Raw genomic sequence first — 19,119 nt, 5'->3', positions numbered from 1 at the left:
TTAATAGCCGAAATAGACATATTTCTGAGGTAAAACATGATTTAAAAGCTTTGCTTTTCTGCTTCAGGTTCATTATGTATACATCTTACCTTTATCTGCTTACGGAACCTAAATCCCACTCTAGCAGGTCACAATCTGTTATGTCAGTGTTTTAACACATAACCGGATCTGAACTATGAATTTAATGTGCTGCTATCGTAATCTCTTAAAGGCAGATAAGCTGAAAAGCTAATGCCGGGTTTTGGAGGTTGCTCATCAGCCAGCAGGACAGAGGATGCGCCTCGTCTCATTGTCGCCTTATTAAAAATTAAAAATCTGAATGCTGGCAGTGAACAGCTGCTGATTTATGTGCCCTCCGGAATATGCATCATTAACAGAGGTGTGTTTTATAGATTTTTTTTTTTTTGATTTTTTTATTCTGGCATTTGTTACACCCTTTTGATAATTTGTATTAGCTTTTTTTTATCAGTGATGATTTATGGATTATGCAAGCTTTGATGCCGGATGAGGAACCAGCTGCACCGATCCAAAACTGTCATCATTGCTCCTCAGTCACACAATGCCTTCTTCATCTGTGATTGGGGCCCGGAGGATTCCTTGGTGCACTCTCTTTATGCTAGCTAGCTGGCTGGTCGGCTGCTTTGGTAACTATGGTAACAGTATCCCCCAGTTGAAGAGACCGGGCCTTGCTAGGCTAATTGTGAGCAAGTGAAGCGTGTCTGCAAAGTTAGCTGTAGTCCTAGCCTGGTCGATGGCCTGTTTAAGGGGGTTTCTTTTTTCATTTTCACTGATTTTCACAGACGTGTCGTGCAGTAATCATCGCAGTAGAAGTGGTTTGCTTGTTTTAAATAGTATTTGTTTCTCACCAGAGAGCATTGACTCATCTAGCTACTTGACCTACATGCATATAGATCACCTTGATCTGTAACAGGCATTGTTCTTTACTTTCTGACACTTTGTTAGTGTAGACAAAACAATTAATTGATATTGAAAATAATTGTCAGTTGCAGCTTTTGCAGCTGTCCATCTACTGCAGGTGCGAATGAATGATTTACGCTTGCGTTGCTTTTCCCCTCTCTTGTAGACTGGTGTTGTGACATTTGCCCTGGGCCTCTCCCTCGACCATTTCCAACTGCGTGAAGAAAAGTGAAAAGGATTTTTAATGAATCAGTATTCGCTAGCCGACGCCATGACAGACAAGTAAGTTTATCTCTTTCTCTTTCAAAGTGTTTGTATTTGTGTAAAGAGCCCACTGTACTGTGTCCCTTTTGTGTAGTGTGAAGTAAGAAGATGATGTTGTCTCTTGTGATTACACACTCTCGCTCTGCACAAGATTGCCTCCTGGAAGTGTTTGTGTGAGTGTGTTTTCAGTACAGCAGTGGAGGAGAATCGGGGGGTTCTGGTAGCACAGAGAGAAGTGTGTTGTGTTGGGGGGGTTGGTTATAAAGACCGTCTGTTTTGCCCCTGAAGACGTATGACATTTGCATTAGGGCTGATTTGCATTCTCGTTCACTGTGCTGGTATGTTGCTGCTGCTGTTAGGTGGTCTTTATTTCCCTGACAAAACACAGTCATTTAAAGGGTTTTGAGCCTTTGCCGTACTACCTCTTCCTCTGCTCCTTCTCTGTGTTCTCCACCTTTTTTCGTGGTTCCTTCTTCCCCCTTTTCATTTTGGACCCAGTCTCTTTGCTCCCTATCTCTTTTCTCCTTTTGTCAACTTTGCCTTTGGTCTCTCAGTCCAGTGTTTTTGGATTTCATCTATATAGAGGATGGAGAATGAGGGTGCAGTAAGGAAAATAATCTGCTGTCAGCATTCATAATAAGCGGAATAAGTGGTGCAGACCAGTCAGCTGAAAGGGATAGGCGTAAAAACACGGCGAAGGCCTAACAAGGCCGGGCCTACTATGTGCTTGAGTTACAGAAAATGAAATGGGCAGTTTAAAAAAAAAAAAAAAAAAAAAAGAAGTTTGTCCCGGAACAAAACCGAAGAAACAGGTTGTTTTCAGAATGCTGTAATGAATTGTGGTGATAATGATGATTTATGCTTGTGCAGGACTCAGTGAAGAGGTGGAGGAGATGTATATGCATACTGTAAAGTTTCCAAAGTAGTGTTGATAGATGAAATAGGGTTGATGGGAATCACTATTTGTATGCACTTAGTCAACCTCCAGCATCTCAACACTTATTAATGCACCGTTAGAGAGAGAGAGAGAGAGAGAGAGAGAGAGAGAGAGAGAGAGAGAGAGAGAGAGAGAGAGAGAGAGAGAGAGAGAGAGAGAGAGAGAGAGAGAGAGAGAGAGAGAGAGAGAGAGAGAAGAGAGAGAGAGAGAGGAGAGAGAGAGAGAGAGAGAGAGAGAGAGAGGAGAGAGAGAGAGAGGAGAGAGAGAGAGAGAGAGAAGAGAGAGAGAGAGAGAGAGAGAGGAGAGAGAGAGAGAGAGAGAGAGAGAGAAAGAGAGAGGAGAGAGAGAGAGAGAGAGAGAGAGAGAGAGAGAGAGAGAGAGAGAGAGAGAGAGAGAGAGAGAGAGAGAGAGAGAGAGAGAGAGAGAGAGAGAGAGAGAGAGAGAGAGAGAGAGAGAGAACTCAGTCTTTCTAAGAAACAGGCCTCAGGATAGCTCCCCTGCTAACAGCTCTATATAATGTCAGTATAAAATATTGTGCATCTTAATTGGTTAGTAGAGCCGGATAATGCTATATTTGCCCAGAGGGGAATTTTTCTTGCAAATTAGAAGGTTGTACCACTTCAGCCGTTCCCTTAAGGATGCATTGCAATTTCTGCAGAGCCAGACGTTTAGTTTAAGTATTTTGGATGCAACATAAAGGCAGAAAAGAAAAAAGATGTTCTTTGAAGCTTTATTTTGAAAACGAGATGTAGCAATATTTTTTTTAAATGGCTCTGCTGAAGTTAAGTGAAGGCTGGGAGTTTCTAAGTAAGTGATGATGTTGTTGACAAGCTGTCCCGTTGGATGAAAGGTATCCGAGCAACCAGAAAGAAGGTGGGGGTGGTATTTCATTGTGCGCTAGATGGTAGTCCATGTTGTAGGATGATTGTTCATCGGGGAAGAATGATAAATGTTACGCCAAAAGGAAGTGAGCGGAAAAGTTGGAGGACGTGCCCCCGACAGTGACGGTGAACAAAGCCTCCCTCAACATGGCACTACTTAAAATTCATACAAAGGCAGAAGAAGACGGCTACTTATTTTCTCTCTAATACACACACACACACACACACACACAAATGCCCCCCTTTTTTCACTCTAGCAAACATTTACACATAGTGGGATATCAGTGGACATTCCTGTAGATATGTGCATTCCAATTGATATTCCCAGATACATGCAAGCCCGCCAACGCATCTAGAACAAATTAAATACTTTGCATTCACAATTGTGTAACACTTTCCAACAAAGGAAAGGACTGTGTTTTCCATGCAGATGTTGCTTTTGATTCGGGAACTGATTATCCAGCTGAAAATGTGCTCTCACAACCTTAAAAAATGAACATGTTTCAATTGCAGGGTTTTAAGTTCAGTCTCCTATTGTACCAGGATGCTCTGGGATGAGGAAAGTTTCTAAAGCCTGATTTACTCTGTAGTGCTTGTAGACGGGGATTCTTTCTGTTGAAATTCAAGCCTGCGTTAATCCTCTTCAGCACACTGGTGTGTGTGTGTGTGTGTGTGTGTGTGTGTGTGTGTGTGTGTGTGTGTGTGTGTGAGAAAGTACAGAGTCCGTGCACCCTCCATCCAGGATTTGAATGAACTGGAATTTCACCCTCTGTTTTTTGCTTCTTTCAAAATGATCTGCAGCAGGGTTCACTGTATTGCATCATGTATGAAAGTAGGACAGAAAAACAATGCCCCACATGCACAAAGAGAATAGTCATATGGAAATATGTTACTTTACAAATAAAGTTTTTTTTTTTCTTTTCTAAAACACATTTATAAATGTAAGCTGTAGACTGTACTTTCAACTGGGTGCCCCCGTTATTTGGGGGGAAAACGGAAGCAAGATGGAAAAATGAGTTGTTCCTTAAGCCTTTTAATGGTTTCATTCTTGTTTTCCATGAGGAGAATCCTCCTCCTACTCATTTCTCCTTGTTCTTCTCTTTGTCTTCTCTCTTCAACCACTGTATGAATTTGCACACTCGAATATCCTCTCTCATAGCAAACTCTGTTTTCTCTCTTCGTCTGTCCCTCTCATTTTCCTTCCCTCCCCCACCTGTGGTGGTGCACGCTGACAGCCCTGTCAGAGACTTGGGATGTTTATAGATAGACAGTAAAGGTGGCTGCACACGCGTGCGTGCATGCATGCATGCGTGCGTGTGTGTGTGTGGGGGGTGCTTTTACTGGAATAACCACACTGTCATAGAGATGAGAGGCCCTTTCCCAGTCTACTGTATATCTGTTTGCTTTGTGTATTTGTATCCGTTAAGATGCCACATGTGTGTGTATTCATGTCAGTCTCAGGGGGCAAGGATCCAAAACCACCATCAGAAGCTGGTTAAGAGCATTTTAACTGTCACTTACACAAAGCTGCAACATGTTTTCTAGTTACACATCTGCTAAATTCCAAAGTGTTTTGGTCAGAAGTTGCACCCTTGAGAGTAAAAACGCTTGAAGACTGAATACATATAATACATAGGGTACTTGTAAGAGAAATTGAATTGTGGTGGTCATAAGATACAGACGAAAGCTTGAGCTGGGATCTTTTATCAGCTCGGGGGAAAATCAGGTGTCACAGTGGAGTGAGCTCAATAGCCCTTCCTGTCAGTATGTTTACCATAGGCTGGGTTTCGGAAGTAGGGCTTATTAATACATTTGTTCTGGCTTGAATAGTCTTTGCCCAGTCCTCATTCAAGTCCACTCATCAATTTAAAAAAAAACAGACTTGTGACATCTCCACTTCCTCTCTGTGCCCTCTCCAGACCGTTGTGTCACCAAGGGCGTGGTTTGGGGGCACGGCTGGGCTCACACCCGGGCTCGACACCCACTCAGGACATCTTGAATTGAGACGTGAAGGCACAGTGTCACTGATGTCATTGGGATTTGTGGGTGCATAGTAAAAAGTCTGTATTGGCTGTCACAGGGTTTTGTGGGGGCCGAGGGAAGCGAAGTCAGAGTGCTTCCTGAGGATGTCAAGGGGGCCGCACCCTTTGGCCTACAGCTCATCAATCTTGCGCAACTGTCATCTTCTCCCAGTGGTCCATTGATGCTGTCAGAGGAGGGCGAGAGGCAGGGACTTGCTGCATCGTGTATTTTTTTCTTTGTGTGTCTTTGAGTGAGGATTGGAAGTGACAGGAGAATGGTAAAGTCTGGAGGAAGATGGAAAAACACAGGGTGATACTTAAAGGCTTAAAGTGGCAACTCACGGCAACTGTCAAGCATGGCTCTTGACCTTGATCTACATGAAGAATCATCCTCTGGCTTTGGGACACTGATAGCAACCATGAAACTGATCTGAAATAAAATGCTATTATTTAAAGTCAGCTAAAATCTATATTAGTTGAAAGAAATGCAATACAAAATCTTAATATGGATAAATATTCTCCACCGCAACCAACTCATTACAGGATATTACAGAATAACATGCAGTTATGTCTTGCCTAAATGTGATCAGTTGTAAGTGACCTGCCCATGCTTGTAGTCTGGTGTGTATCATCTCTGTTTAACATAATCTGATTATTCTTTTATACAGTAGAGCAGCAGTAACTGCATTACAGTAACCTACCCCATCAAGCAAATGCTAATGAGTCTGCATATTTGGGTTGATTTGGGTGACCTGAATTCAGTTGTCGGGAAGATTTGTCTCCTTGTTCTGGGACAGTATTTGTTGCTTTGTCAGCAACAGCTTTAGTCAGTCAGGTTACTGTTTATCTTTATTTATTTAAAGATACATTAATAGTTTTTTTTGAGATATAGAGATAATTTGCCACTTCTGGTCCTGTTTAAAAAGCACCAGTAGAAAGTCCCAAACGGAACTATAGTCAAGGCAAAGTAAATATGTAAGCCCATGTTTTTCAAACAGAGTTGGATTGTAGTGGACTGTGGGAATAAAGCGTGTGTACTTGTGCAGGGAGAATGTATTCAGCCTTGTTGTAAAGGTTTTCATTTTTCTCAGGGAAGCAGTCTAAGGGAACAGACTGGAAAGTGTTGTGAATGGAGGACCAGCCATCTGTCACAAAGGCAATAAGAAGATTTCTACTTTCCCTCCCTTTGACTTATGAAATCTTGTTTTCACTCACTGAAAAAGAAAAGCAAAGGAATTTTCCAGCTGACTGTTATGTTGCTGCTGATGCAGATTATTCCCTAAAGTCTTTGTTCTCATCTTGATTCATTGGTGATGCCTAACTCCAGTGCTGCTGATGCTGTACAGACTTTTAAAGGCCCTGAAGACCTATTTTCTCAATCATCATCTTTGTGTGAGCGATGTCAAAGTTTAAACAATTTTAGTTGGTGGTAATCAAATAGATTAATTGAGAAAATAATTGTGCGATGCAGACCTAGGAGAAATACTTCTGTAAGTAAGTTTTCAGGTTGTTTTTTTTTAAGGTAGAGTGCTCTTAATGACAAGTCGTTTGAATCCACCTGCAGTTGAAAAGAGAAACATTTAAGCTCACTAGATGTAAGTGCGAAAAAAATATGTAGAAGTTTATTTTAGCCAATGCATAATGCAACATTTCTCTGCATTTTCTCTGCATTCCACAATCATGATAATCTTCAAAATTGTGCTGGACTGGAAAATGGTGAAAAGCCACAGCGAACAGTCAGTCCTCTGTGGTGAACAAAGAAGAGGAAATGAATATAGCAGTCATGCTTCAGGTTCCTCCTGATGGTTTTCGCACAAGATAATGTTTATCATATGGCTGCACGCTATTCATTTGTCCTTGGTTATAAACAGTTAGCACAGTATCCTGACAGACATCATATGATATCACCGGGTTAGTTGTCAGTGGAAATTTAAATCAGTATATAATTGTTTTGTCCTTCTAAGAATTATCTGCCTCACTTGTGTGTTTGGATGGACAAATGGTTGATATTCGTATATCATATTCATATGTCTTTGTAAATGTTATTCAATGTCAGTTTTATTTTGCAATATGTATTTTCATTGATTCATCATTATATCTGTCTAACCATGGTCTAGACAACTAGCCACACCTACACACACACACACACACACACACACACACACACACACACACACACACGCAAAACACACACACACACACACACACATGCAAAACACACACAAACTGCTTCCTCCCTCTTGTAGACACACACTACATAACTGTCTTGTCTGATCTTTCTGTCTTCTCCCCCCCCTCCCTAGCTTGAGGATTTTATAATTCTCTCCAGAGGAAGAGCGTCGCATCTTGTAAGGAGCCACAGGTCAGAAACTCTACTCCTCTCCCTCCCTCCCCCCTTTTATGCTGTGCAGACCGGCACTGAGCTGCTCACGGGCCTGCATGCTTCAACATGAATGCTGCATGCTTCGCCAACCCCTCCCCACCTTAGGGCTTTTCTCCTTTTTGTTATTCCCCCTGCATGACCACACCGGGGCAATCCACCTATGATTTGATTCTGCTTGGCTTTGGTGCTTGTGAAGAAAAGCCTTTTGCAATGATACTTTAACTTTTTACCAATCATTTTGTCGTTTGCTCTCACCATGTGATTTGGTTTTCCTTCCCTCTTTAAGTTGTGATCCTCTTTGTTCATATCTGCTTTGAAGCAAGCTGATGGCCTATGTCTTATTTATATCTTATGATGTTCATAGTGACATACATGGTGTTCACATGCGCAGCTGCCTGCACTCAGTGGCCTCTTAGGCAACAAGCTTTGCTCCGCAATTGACCATTCACTAAACCACTCCCCCAAAAGTGATTGTCCAATCATAGCTTAGCAACCGTATTTAAGCTCGGCAGACCTGTCCATCTTTGAATTGCTCCAAATGCTGAAGCAGTGTAAATGGGGCTCTAAACTCAAGTGTTTGTACGTTAGTTTCTTTATCGCCTTTTCAAAAACAAGAACACATGCAGAAGTGTAAGTTATGGATTTAACAGTGTGTATGTCTACAATATTTGCATTTCTGGCTAACCTAAGGAGTGTATCTTTAACCAACTACGTTACTTATAACATTACAAAAAGCCCCGCTAAGGAGCAACATGTTGACTGAATGGGAGCAAAGTTGCTGACGATAACAATAGGAGCTCCGTCTTGCTCTTCATTCGGTTTGGGGAAGTTTACACACCTGCAACTAAATAACTCGTTACTCAAGATTGCCTTATCTTTCCTAAAAAGTATATATTGCTTAATCCTCAACCTCCAAAGCTTTTTCTCTTGTAAAAGAGAAACGTATCGTTTTAAAATAAAGGCAGGATTTAAATGTCTACGGTAAGAACAAAATAAATGTTTTTTATAACGCTGTGCGTTATAATGTTAGACCTAACTACAACTGTTCGGTTTGATATCATATATGTAGCCATCAAGTTTAAGAACCTTTTAACATGGTTTTTATTTTAAAACAAGTCAGCTGGAAACATAAAGAAGTCTGCTGGAGATAGTTAGCAACCAACTCATAGTTGCTACAGCTTATAAAATGTAATTTGAGCCGACCCAATCGACCGTCATCGGATAGAACTGAGAAGCGTGCTTGCATTTACTTCTGTGTGAAATCAATGACCCACTGCTTCAAAAATCACATTGAATTTTGAGTTGTAAACTGCATATGTGCCGTGATGTTAGAATTGACATGACATGCTTAGTAACAGTAACTAAGGGAGGCAGGGCTAAGCGAAGGCTCAGCTGATGCCAACAGTCTCCCAGTGATCAGTACTAGATGGTTTTGGTGCCAGTTGCCCAGTGTTATTATTATGCAATTGTAATAATGTTGGTTATCTCCAACACTAGGCAACCCACACCAAAACATCTAAATTGATAAATGGCACTGCAGGTAAAAGGAAAAATAGGTATTTTTGATTTTGGGGTGAACTGTCCCTTTAAGTGACCTAATCTACATAAATGCCTTAAATTATTTTCATTACCACAAGGACGGAAGTGTGCCCTAAATCGGCCCGCCAGATCACGTGAAAAACATTTTGATAAGTGTTTTAAAGTGTCCGGCTTGGCTTTGTTCTGTTCCCCCCCCTCTGTGCTGTGCTGAAACGGTGAAATTAGTATTTTATCTCCTGGTATGCCAAGTTCAGGAGGACACACTGTTAGTGTGACAGCCTGTGTGTGTGATGGGGTGAGTTTTCACACAGCACTCCAGAGGAGGTTTTTGTCTCTGTCGGGCCAAAATTACCACCATGAAATCAGTGCCCGCTGAGAGAAAAGCAGAAGAGAAAGGAGTCCTCCTTAAAGGCAGAAAGGAGAGGAGGAAAATATAGCAGGGTTTTTAGATGCTTATAGCCCTTCAAATGTCCCCTGACTGGTGGGAAAGCTTAGTAACTTTCATTTGAAAGGCTTTCTTTATCTCATCATACTCTTTCACCAATGCACCAAAACATGTAAGTAAAATGTTTGAAATGTGACGAAAGTCAAACATATCAGATATATTTATATTCCACGTCATGTGACTCAAACCCCAGAACTAGAGATTTATTACACTCCGGGAGCTGAAGTCACCTGCCCTTGGCTATTGCTGTTTAAAAGCTTCTACCGATGTGATCACCATTCACTAACTTGGGACCGCAAGGCTTTCAGCTCGGGACCACAAGACCTTCAGCTGGGCTTTTGCAGCTTCCTAAAAATAGTCCCACATTATACGCCCCAAGGCCTGGCTGGCATCAAAGTAGCCTCAAGGAAACTACATCAAGTGAAAGGTTTATGACTTTACTGTGAGCTATGGCTTCCATGTCACCCCAGGCTATAAAATGTACCAGTATTCACCCCAAGATAAGTGTTTTCAGTGGAGCAGTGTCACCAATGTGCTCTCCTCTAGCTTAGTTTTGGAAGTTTGAGTTGTCTTCCTCCAGAAAATGTTATCAATTTACTACTGTGTGTGCATTATTAGTAATATTGCCAGTTTTCAACAAGTACATTATTCTTATATTGAATAATGCCTTAATGGCTTCAGGAAACGGCTTACGTGGCTGTCTGAAAAGGCTTGTATCAAGATGACGACATGAAAGGCAGCTAAGTTCCTTTTTATTGTTATTTTTGCCAATGCAAATGTCAATAGTAAAACTCGTCCACTTTTTTTTTCTCCTTTTTAACTAAAAAGAAAAAGCGCATGGTCATAATGTTTTCATGTTAGACTACAGAGGCACATTCAGTACTTGGAAGGGGAACACCACGCAGCAATCCATGTTCCTCTAGTTAGCTTACTTCATTACTGCCTGTATTTTATATAGGGACGTTTTTCAGATCTTTCAGCGCCACGTGACTCAAGGAAAGGGCGTGTTGTTTTTAAGAGCTTGCCATCGGCAGACTAAATATACCCTTTACTGGACCTGACCCCTCATTTGCCTTTGCTGTGGCCACTTTAAGTCGACATGCTAGCTCAGCAGGGGCCCTACAACTAGTAATTATATAGAAGGGTTTCCATTTAACATCCCCTGTGTAGTGTTGCCTTCACACAAACTCTTTTCCTCAATAGACATTTGGGTTGTCATTGATGGTTTACCTATATTTTAATTTTACCTACTTCATTTCAGTATAACCAGAAGTAGTTTTTGTGTCCAGCCTGCACCATAAATGAGCAGCATGTGCCCCTTGTCATCATTCAGCCTTAATTGTAGATGTGAATGAATGAGTCTAGTGGATAATGCTGTTAATCCTTGATCTGGCTTTTTAAAAGTTTTCCTCCCATCTGTCATCCAGTGAGCTCACCATGGATAATGTACAATGACTGCTGCATCAGCTGTCGCAGTTTTCAGATGATTTTCTCTGTATGAACAACAGTCCGCTGTGCAGTGCAGGTCTGTCAGCTGTTCACTGGCTTTCAGATGACTTTGTGTTAACATGATGTGGCTTTGACACGGTGGCTTTGCACCTCACGACTGAAGGCTGATGTCTGTCTTAAGTGAATTCCAGATGGTTTGGACGTGGACCACAACTGTTGCATGTTGATTTATCCAGACAGCTTGAAAAATTAAGCAAATAAGAAAGTAAGAGGAACTTCCCCAATTTTACTCATCCTAGTTGTATAAAGCCTTATGTCACTTGGTGTCGTTTGGGACTGAAGACTACAGGTTTGGAAACAAAAACAAATCTGGGGTTGTGGAGTTAAGTGAGGTTACCAGACCCCTGTAGCCCGCTCTTCATCTCCGTTTGAGGCTACCAGCTCAAGGATACATTAGCTGCTACTGGCATAACTGTTTGTGCTTGAGTTGCATTGTGGGTAATGTAGGCACCAAGTTTTGACAAGGAAGAAGAAAGTGTTGAATAATAAAAAGGTATCTCTGGTTCTGCTGTATTGATTTTGATCGCCATCGTGAGTCAGACAACGGCTGTATTTAAAACTGTCTACTACATACTACCAACGAAACAGTATGAAAACTGGTCAATCAATTTATTTTTGCATTATGTTAGGCCAGGCTTTGCCAGTTTCCATTTTTGGAAAACGAAAGTATTGACCGGTCGTTGTGACCATTCCAGTGCTTTGCATTGTGGGACACAGTAGGCGATGTAGACTGGTCTGATGCATACTGAAGATGTTTTTTAAATCCGTACGACATTTAGCTTTTGTTTGCATACTGCATACTACATGCTGCGTTTTGGCCAAATCAGTACATACTGCTAGATGGCGGATTCCGAAACGGGGGACAGGCTGTAGCTCTGACCATCAGATGGAAGTGTAATAGTCAGCTGAAGTTGTAATACCAGTCGCTTAGCCTGTAGTGAGAGACAGTAAAGCCTCGGTTGTCAACTCAATGTCAAAAATATTTCATCAGCCTGTGGGGAGAAACAACCCAAAACCCTGGTGCAGCTGGCAGTATTTTAAGAAGGGGTCTTGGTCCCTGTCTGGAGAGATTTCAAGCCCCCAGTTGGCATAATTGTGTACACATATGAGCGTGCTTGAGTCTCTGCCACATCTATAGCCAAACTCCATTAATCTGCAAATGACATTGGAGCAGACATCTGTCCCCATCAGTGTGTCATTCTCTGCGGTCTTAGTATTTTGTTTCAAGTGAAGGCTCTCTCGCTCACTCACTTTTTCATACAGGCCCGGCTCCAAATAACCCACAATATACCCCTGGAGTAGGGCTGTCCCAAACGATTATTTTTTAAACGATTAATCTAGCGATTATTTTTTCAATTAGTCGACTAATCTAACGATTAATTTTTTGATTAATCTAACGATTAATTTTTCAATTAGCGATTATTTTCCCATTGCTCAATTAACAGTTTACACAAAACAAATTTCAATAAGGTTCAAATCTCTATTTATTCAAATTGTTTAACACTGCACCGTTCAAGTAAATTTAGATTAGAGCCAGATGTAGGCTATCAATCCAATCACAAAATAAAGTCACTTTCAGGAGGAATACAAAAATAAAAACTTAAAGTAAAAAGAGCAAGTGCAAAAAGAGTAGCCTGTATTTGCTTTTTTTAACAGTAGGTAAAATAATGAATAAGCTCTTGTTTAACATCCAAGCTCTTCTTTGAATCTAAAGGCTGGTTAAGCACTGTAGGAAGGAGAAGTTGGACAGTTTTTCTTGTCTCGTTCCAGTGATTGGCACATCTGGGTGATGGCGTCGGATATGCGGTAGCATGTTAGATGTATTTCCACCATAGACTGTATATAAGAATGGACCAACAGATCCCGTTGCTCTGGACGGAGACCAGTGAAGGCCTTTAGAAGCACTTTTCCAGTGAGCGCTGAGCGTTACTGCGCAGCCTCCAACTGAGAGAAACTACGTAAATGTGACGTGAGCAACGTGTCTGAAAGTTGTAAGTCTTCTGGTAGCTGTGCCAAGAGAAATCTCAATCATTCCCAATCTTGCAGAGACGGAGAGCGTAGGTATATGTAAGGAGATAACATGGACACAGGCTAATTATTGCTAACTAAAATGCTAGTTAACATTAGTAATTAAACTTAAACAGCTAATGTAAGTCTAAACTGCCTGCGAGCTTCTCCTGTACTATACGGTAATTCCTCTACTATGCGACAGTAAGTCGCGTGGTTATGACACAATCGTTAGCCTATTTTTACAAAAACGTCTGCTACGGAGCCATAACGTGAGGTACAAGGTAATGGAGCCTTTTATACATTGTCGTGTTTCTTTAGAAATAAACAATGGACAAATAAAGTCTTTAAACGCTTCAGATGTAAAGTTATTCGCTGTCAAAGTGACGCCAAAATAAATGGCAGTCAATGGAATGCTAACGGGGGGTGATCGCTTTGTAGCATCAAAATGGCGCCATAGGAGATTCGAGCTCTGAAGCGAAGCCAAAGAATTTCTAATATGGGAAGAAGTTCCACTCTCTCGTTACTTCTGGCTTCTGAACTGGTTGCAGTTCCACCAGAGTTCCGTATAGGGGGCGCTCACAGGCCAGTGCAGAATGAATGGGACTCTATGGAGCTATACCCCTCAAAATCCACTTTTCTCAGGATGTAATGTTTTGTCTAGTAATTTGAATGTTGCATTTGAAAGGGGAGGCTAAGAAAATACACACTGCTGGGTGTTAGAGAAGTGGCTTTTTTGTTCTAAAAAGCCTTTTAAAATGTCAATGACGTCATACACATATATGGCCAGAGATTCTGCTTTACAGCAAGCTCTGAGTAACTTCCTTTGTTCTCTCGAGGCATCGACAACACAGCTGACAGGTTAGACTCTCCCTGTCAATACACGTGCTAGAAAGAGGTTTGCTAATGTTTTAAAGACCATGCCGAAATATTCACTCTGGCATTCTGGTTCTGCTTCGGATGCCGTCAAGCGGGATCTCCGATCGTAATCAGTCTTTCACTGACCAATCGGCATTCATTAGCAGAATGCTAGCGTGTTATGGGCAACAACGACTCAACCTGTAACAAATTGAAAGGGCATAAGTACTCGTTCATTCAACTTTTGACCTATAATCCATGTTGAACTTGCAAAAACTACAATCAAATCTGAGATTTCTCAACGACAATCAGGTGAAAGAGACAAATTTAGCCGTCTAGCTCCATAGGGTCCCATTCATTTTGCACTGGACCGTGATCACCCCCAGTGGAACTCTGGTGGAACTGCAACCAAAGTAGGTACAATGGGGCTGAATAGGGAGTGGAACGGCTTTCCGTAGACGGGCTTTGGCGAAGCTTACCCCCTTGATTTCCACTCACATACCCAACAACTGCTGAACAACGCGATAGTATCGCTGTTAAAAGGCTGCGATTTGGTCACATGACACGCAAGAGCAAATCAGTCTGCACTCCGCAGAGAAAGCATCAACTTAGCACGCTAATGCTACGTCGTACCTTGAGCAGATTTCTGTCATTCAAACAACTCTGAGTTGTAGTTTAAAACTTTTACAGCCATTTTAATAAAATGAAGGGTTTTATTCGGGCTTGAGTCTATACATGCAGTTAATGACTACAGGCACACAGAACTCAAGGCTCGGTAGGCAACGATTAGCTCTGATTAGCGGTTAGCGGTTAGCTCCGTTATAAAGATATGGAGTGGAGGAGCTGCCACTGAGAGGGGTAACAATCAGACTGATAAATGACGTTCGGGGAGCTTTCACAGCAGCGTGGCCGCGGGGTTTCAACAGTTTTATTAGTACAGTTAATCCCACGTCAAGAACACCAGCAACTAGCTAACGCAACGATAGCCTCTCTGAGCAAGTGCACACGGCAGCACGCAACTTCACGAGGGGAAGGGCTGGAGGCAGCTCCTCTCTGTGCACTGTAAAAAAAAAAAAACACTGGTATGTATGTATGTATGTGTGTGTGTGTGTGTGTGTGTGTGTGTGTGTGTGTGTGTATATATATATATATATATATATATATATATATATATATATATATATATATATATATATATATATGTATATGTATATATATGTATATATATATGTGTATATATATATATATTATATTTTTACTTATTTAACTGTGTAGTGTGTAATTGTGTGTTGTTCATACTATAAAATTATTTATTGTTTGTCTTTGTTGAATAATACAGAAGACAAAGAGCTTAAAAAAATAATCGAATATCGAATCGCAATCACAATATTTGGGGAAAAAAATCGCAATTAGATTATTTTCAAAAATCATTCAGCCCTACAACGCTGACACACAGTCCTCGTCTTATACACCACTCTCTCGCCCGTAGCCTACTACTGTAATTGACCCGAAGACCGAACTTTTCGAGGCGGGGACGGCACCAGGCGGGAGGGCACGGGACACGGGAGGCTCCATGCTGCAGCCATACAGTCTCGAAGTTTTCCCAAACTTGCGATCTTAAAGAGGCCGGCGGGTCCTCTAACTGTTGTGGGTCGCCACTACTCGCCGTACTCGTCCTTTCGTGATGCTATCTCTGACTCACTAACTGGACCGTCGACCTGACAAAAAAACTGAATGTAGGTGGAGAGCTCGGCTAGCTTCAGAGCTAAGGCGGGGCTACAGATTAGATGTCCCTAGAACCCGCATTTCTAACAGTAGTTCCGCATTACATTAGTTTCGCATTACATTAATGAATTTGCACGCAAGTTTTATTTATTTATTTTATTTAGTGACGCATCGACGCAAATTATTTGTGTCGACGCATTTACGTAATCGATGACGTTGACTACGTTGACGAATCGTCCCAGCCCTACCCTGGAGAATACAAGAACAAACACCACAGTAGTGCTGTTATAGGAAGAACCAACAGTACTTTGAGACACTGAAAAAAAAAATTAAGATTTAAAAAACGAATATCTGCTGATTATTTTTTTTTTTTTTTTTAAATATATATATATATATATATATATATATATATATATTTATTTATTCCTGGACATACACTGGCCATGATTTCTTTCTTTTTTAACAAATGTGACCTGCACTTTGATCTAGATCTTGATTAAAAATGTTCAGCAATATCCACTGAGTCCCGTGATCATTACATTACTACCAGTTATGATGTCAAACTATGTGACGGGTTTATTAGAAATCCTTCAGCAAAGCACCCTCATTAGCATACATTGTCAGTGCTGTTTTATCACCATTCCCACAGCTGGGTGGGTACTGTCGTACAGATGGTCCTGTTTGCACTCAGTTTTAGGGATTCTGTTATTTAGTCTACCGTCTTTGATATAAATGACCTGCGATGGTTACAGGTTAAACAATTCCCACTCCTAAGTGCTGAATTTACAATAGTTTTAAACCTTTACATGGAGGTGTGAAGCAGCATCTTGACAACAGCAGAAGTTGTTTTCACAAGGAGGAATGTGAGCAACTTGGAGCAAAGATTAGTGCGCAGCACCACATGGAAATGTCATTCTGAACTGCCAAAAGAGACATTCTTTCCACAAAATGAACTACTTAAAGCACATTTCCCATTACACAGTTTGTTTGTGCGTGGTTAGGACCGTTAGTATTATAGCAACAGACGGAGCTGAAAAGAAAATGAGTAGCAGCCTCTTGGCGTGCTGCAGCAAAAGGAAGAAGAGCAACTCTGTGCATTGATGCTGATGAGCACATGGAAAAGAGAGCCAGTGAGGGGAAAAGGAGTGAGGGGTTGGAGTTGTTGGCAGGCACTGAATGTCCAACTCCTTCACATCACCCTCCCTCACACTCTGTATCTCTGCTCACAGGATGTGGAGCTTCTTTTTTGCACTCTGCATTGGAAATGAGGTGGCAAGTGGTGAAGCCGCTATCCTAACATTTCATCAGGGAACTTATCCTTGAGTCACACATGGTTGGTTTAGTTGATACAGCTTCATTCCACTTTAACTATTTCCTTATAAGCACTTTCTTTTTTACTATTTTAACAAATGGCAATCACCACCAATAAAATCAAATTACTTAATTAATTCATGTTCAGACCGACTTGAGCCCTGCATTCATTTGAATGAAGCCAGTCCGTCAAAACAGCTGAGGTGCCAATTCCCACTTAAGCCAGATTTATGGTCAACACAATAGGTTAACGGGAGTTTTGATTTACTGTTCAGTGTCAGATTTCTCCCATTCATAGCAACAGTGCAACACTAAATGCATGCATCGTACAGGATTTAGACCGTATCATGCTTCAGTTATGTGGGTGGGAAGGTCCGCCGTGTGTGTGTGTGTGTGTGTGTGTGTGTGTGTGTGTGTGTGTGTGTGTGTGTGTGTGTGTGTGTGTGTGTGTGTGTGTGTGTAACTGTCAGCTTGTCCTCCATAATATTTCAGGCACCTTTATGGAATCAAAAGTTTTAGCTTACTGCAAAATGGTCCATATTCGTCTTCACCACAGTTCTCACTGTAGTCTGTTGACTTTCTGTGCCGCCTCAACATTTTGCTGAGCATTTTAAGTGGGTTTTTCTTTAGGATTTCCCCTTTTTATTACAATCCTGCAGATACATGTTGTACACCTGTTTGCTTTTAAACAAAGATTATTGGCTGTGAAGATGCCAGTCTGTATCTTTTTATAATATCTTTTTCATTTTTTTTATCATTGTTGGTCGGCCATTGTATTGTCTTGTGAAGCACTTTGTTTGAAAAAGTGCTATATAAATAAAGTTATTATTTTACAAGGCCACTGCTCTGCCTTGAGTAAGAAGTGCAAACAAACTTAAGTTATTTTCCTTTAAAACTGGCTATATATTTGTTTTTGTACAGAAATTACTTATTAGTTGTAGTGGGTTGCCTTGGTAATTAATTGTCATTGTGGTTATGCTTAATTAGCTAACAGTGTGTACTGAAAGGAAAAACAAGTGCGTAGCCGCAAACCCCCACCCAGCTGTTAAATCTGTTTATACAGTGATTTATTCTGATGACCATCCTCCATTAAAATGAAATGGTTGGCACACCCTTAATGATTTGTGTTGCATAAAGTCAATAAATCACTTTCCAGATCAAATGTTCTCTCTTACTCTCATACTCACTAACACATTCACAGTTCTTGTGCACAGATAGGCAGAGCTCCAGTTTCCCCCCTCTCTGTGCCCTGTCCTCAGTGGGCAGCCTGCCAATGTCTGTGCCCAGTTAACAGCACAGTGCTGGGAACCCCAAGGCCCCAAGCAGGTGTCAACCTCCCTGCTCAGCCAAAGGAGCTGAGAGAGGAACACAAAGGGCTCAAAGAGACCTGCCAGCATGGTCACCGTCTTAAATATCCCAGGCCAGTGTAGCCACTCCTCTAAATCTCTCAGCAGTATAGAGTAGCTGCCAGTTTGCTCTTTCTGCTACTGTAACACTGACTCTCAAAAGGGTTTGAAGTTTTTTTTTAAGCTTTGCCCTTGATGGGGCTCAGAGTGGTAAGATTGATAGAGGGATGAATCTAGTTTGAGGCTTTTATTTATGCAGCGTGCAGCTATAGGAAAGAAGCCAAAAACGGAGAGAAATTTAGTCTGTCTGGGGTTTTCATCATGGATTCAGTATTGTTATCTCCTCCATTCACACTGTGCCTACGTCACTCCCTTTCTTTCTCCCTGTCTCAGTTTAACAGTTTCTCCTGCCGTCATCAGACAGTTTATGGATCATCTTTTATGGGATGCTTCCACACCTAGATCTCATGGGCTTGTGTGATCTTTGAAAACACTGGCTTGGCTCAGGGCTAAGCTGTCCTGGCATTTAGATTGGCAAGACTGTAAAAGAACTGGATGAGAGGGAGAAGTGATGCTTTTCTCTCTCCCTCGCTCTCTGTCCTCCCTCCCTTCTCTCTCTCTGTTCATTGTTGCCCACTCTGCAGTGATGATGTGGATGTGATTGGGGCGTGGGGGTGGAGTGGAGTGGAGGCTACCCTCATCTTCAGCAAACAATAGGTCCTTGTGCGTTTGACCCGCTCTTTAGCAGAGTGGAGTCCATGGCTTGGGCTGAAGCCGGGATGGAAACCCTCACAAAAACTCCTGGTGTTAGGAGGGTCATACCTTTGGGGTAATTTATTCTTATTTACAACCATATCAATAATGAATTATCGTTCTCTCTCTTTTTCTCTAGCTGTGGTGGCCCTCATTGATTGTCTGAACGTGCTGTGCTACATGATATATCTCCCCCTCGGCTGGGTAACTGATTACTAACCT

At 41.6% G+C, this 19,119-nt stretch overlaps 1 protein-coding gene across 6 annotated transcripts in view; it reads left to right on the top strand.

Moving 5' to 3' along the window:
- sema4d (sema domain, immunoglobulin domain (Ig), transmembrane domain (TM) and short cytoplasmic domain, (semaphorin) 4D) overlaps nt 1-19,119 on the top strand; it is a 43,876-nt gene that overhangs the window by 7,657 nt on the left and 17,100 nt on the right. For 2 of the 6 annotated variants that reach the window (XM_035991446.1, XM_035991447.1), the window contains exons 2-3: nt 1,085-1,200; nt 7,325-7,383. Coding sequence is in view for 4 of the 6 variants with exons in the window: in XM_035991445.1 (XP_035847338.1) it covers nt 18,903-18,973 (71 nt within the window). In the remaining 2 variants the exon portion in view is untranslated. Of the gene's footprint in view, nt 1-1,084; nt 1,201-7,324; nt 7,384-18,885; nt 18,974-19,119 lie in introns of those variants that run through there. The other 4 variants (XM_035991443.1, XM_035991444.1, XM_035991445.1 and 1 more) reach the window with 3 other exon arrangements.

This window comes from Sander lucioperca, chromosome 14 (assembly GCF_008315115.2).
Source record: "Sander lucioperca isolate FBNREF2018 chromosome 14, SLUC_FBN_1.2, whole genome shotgun sequence".
Taxonomy (NCBI): domain Eukaryota; kingdom Metazoa; phylum Chordata; class Actinopteri; order Perciformes; family Percidae; genus Sander; species Sander lucioperca.
The sequence above is the reverse complement of the archived record's forward strand: the minus strand, read 5'-3'. Positions and strand labels throughout refer to the sequence as shown.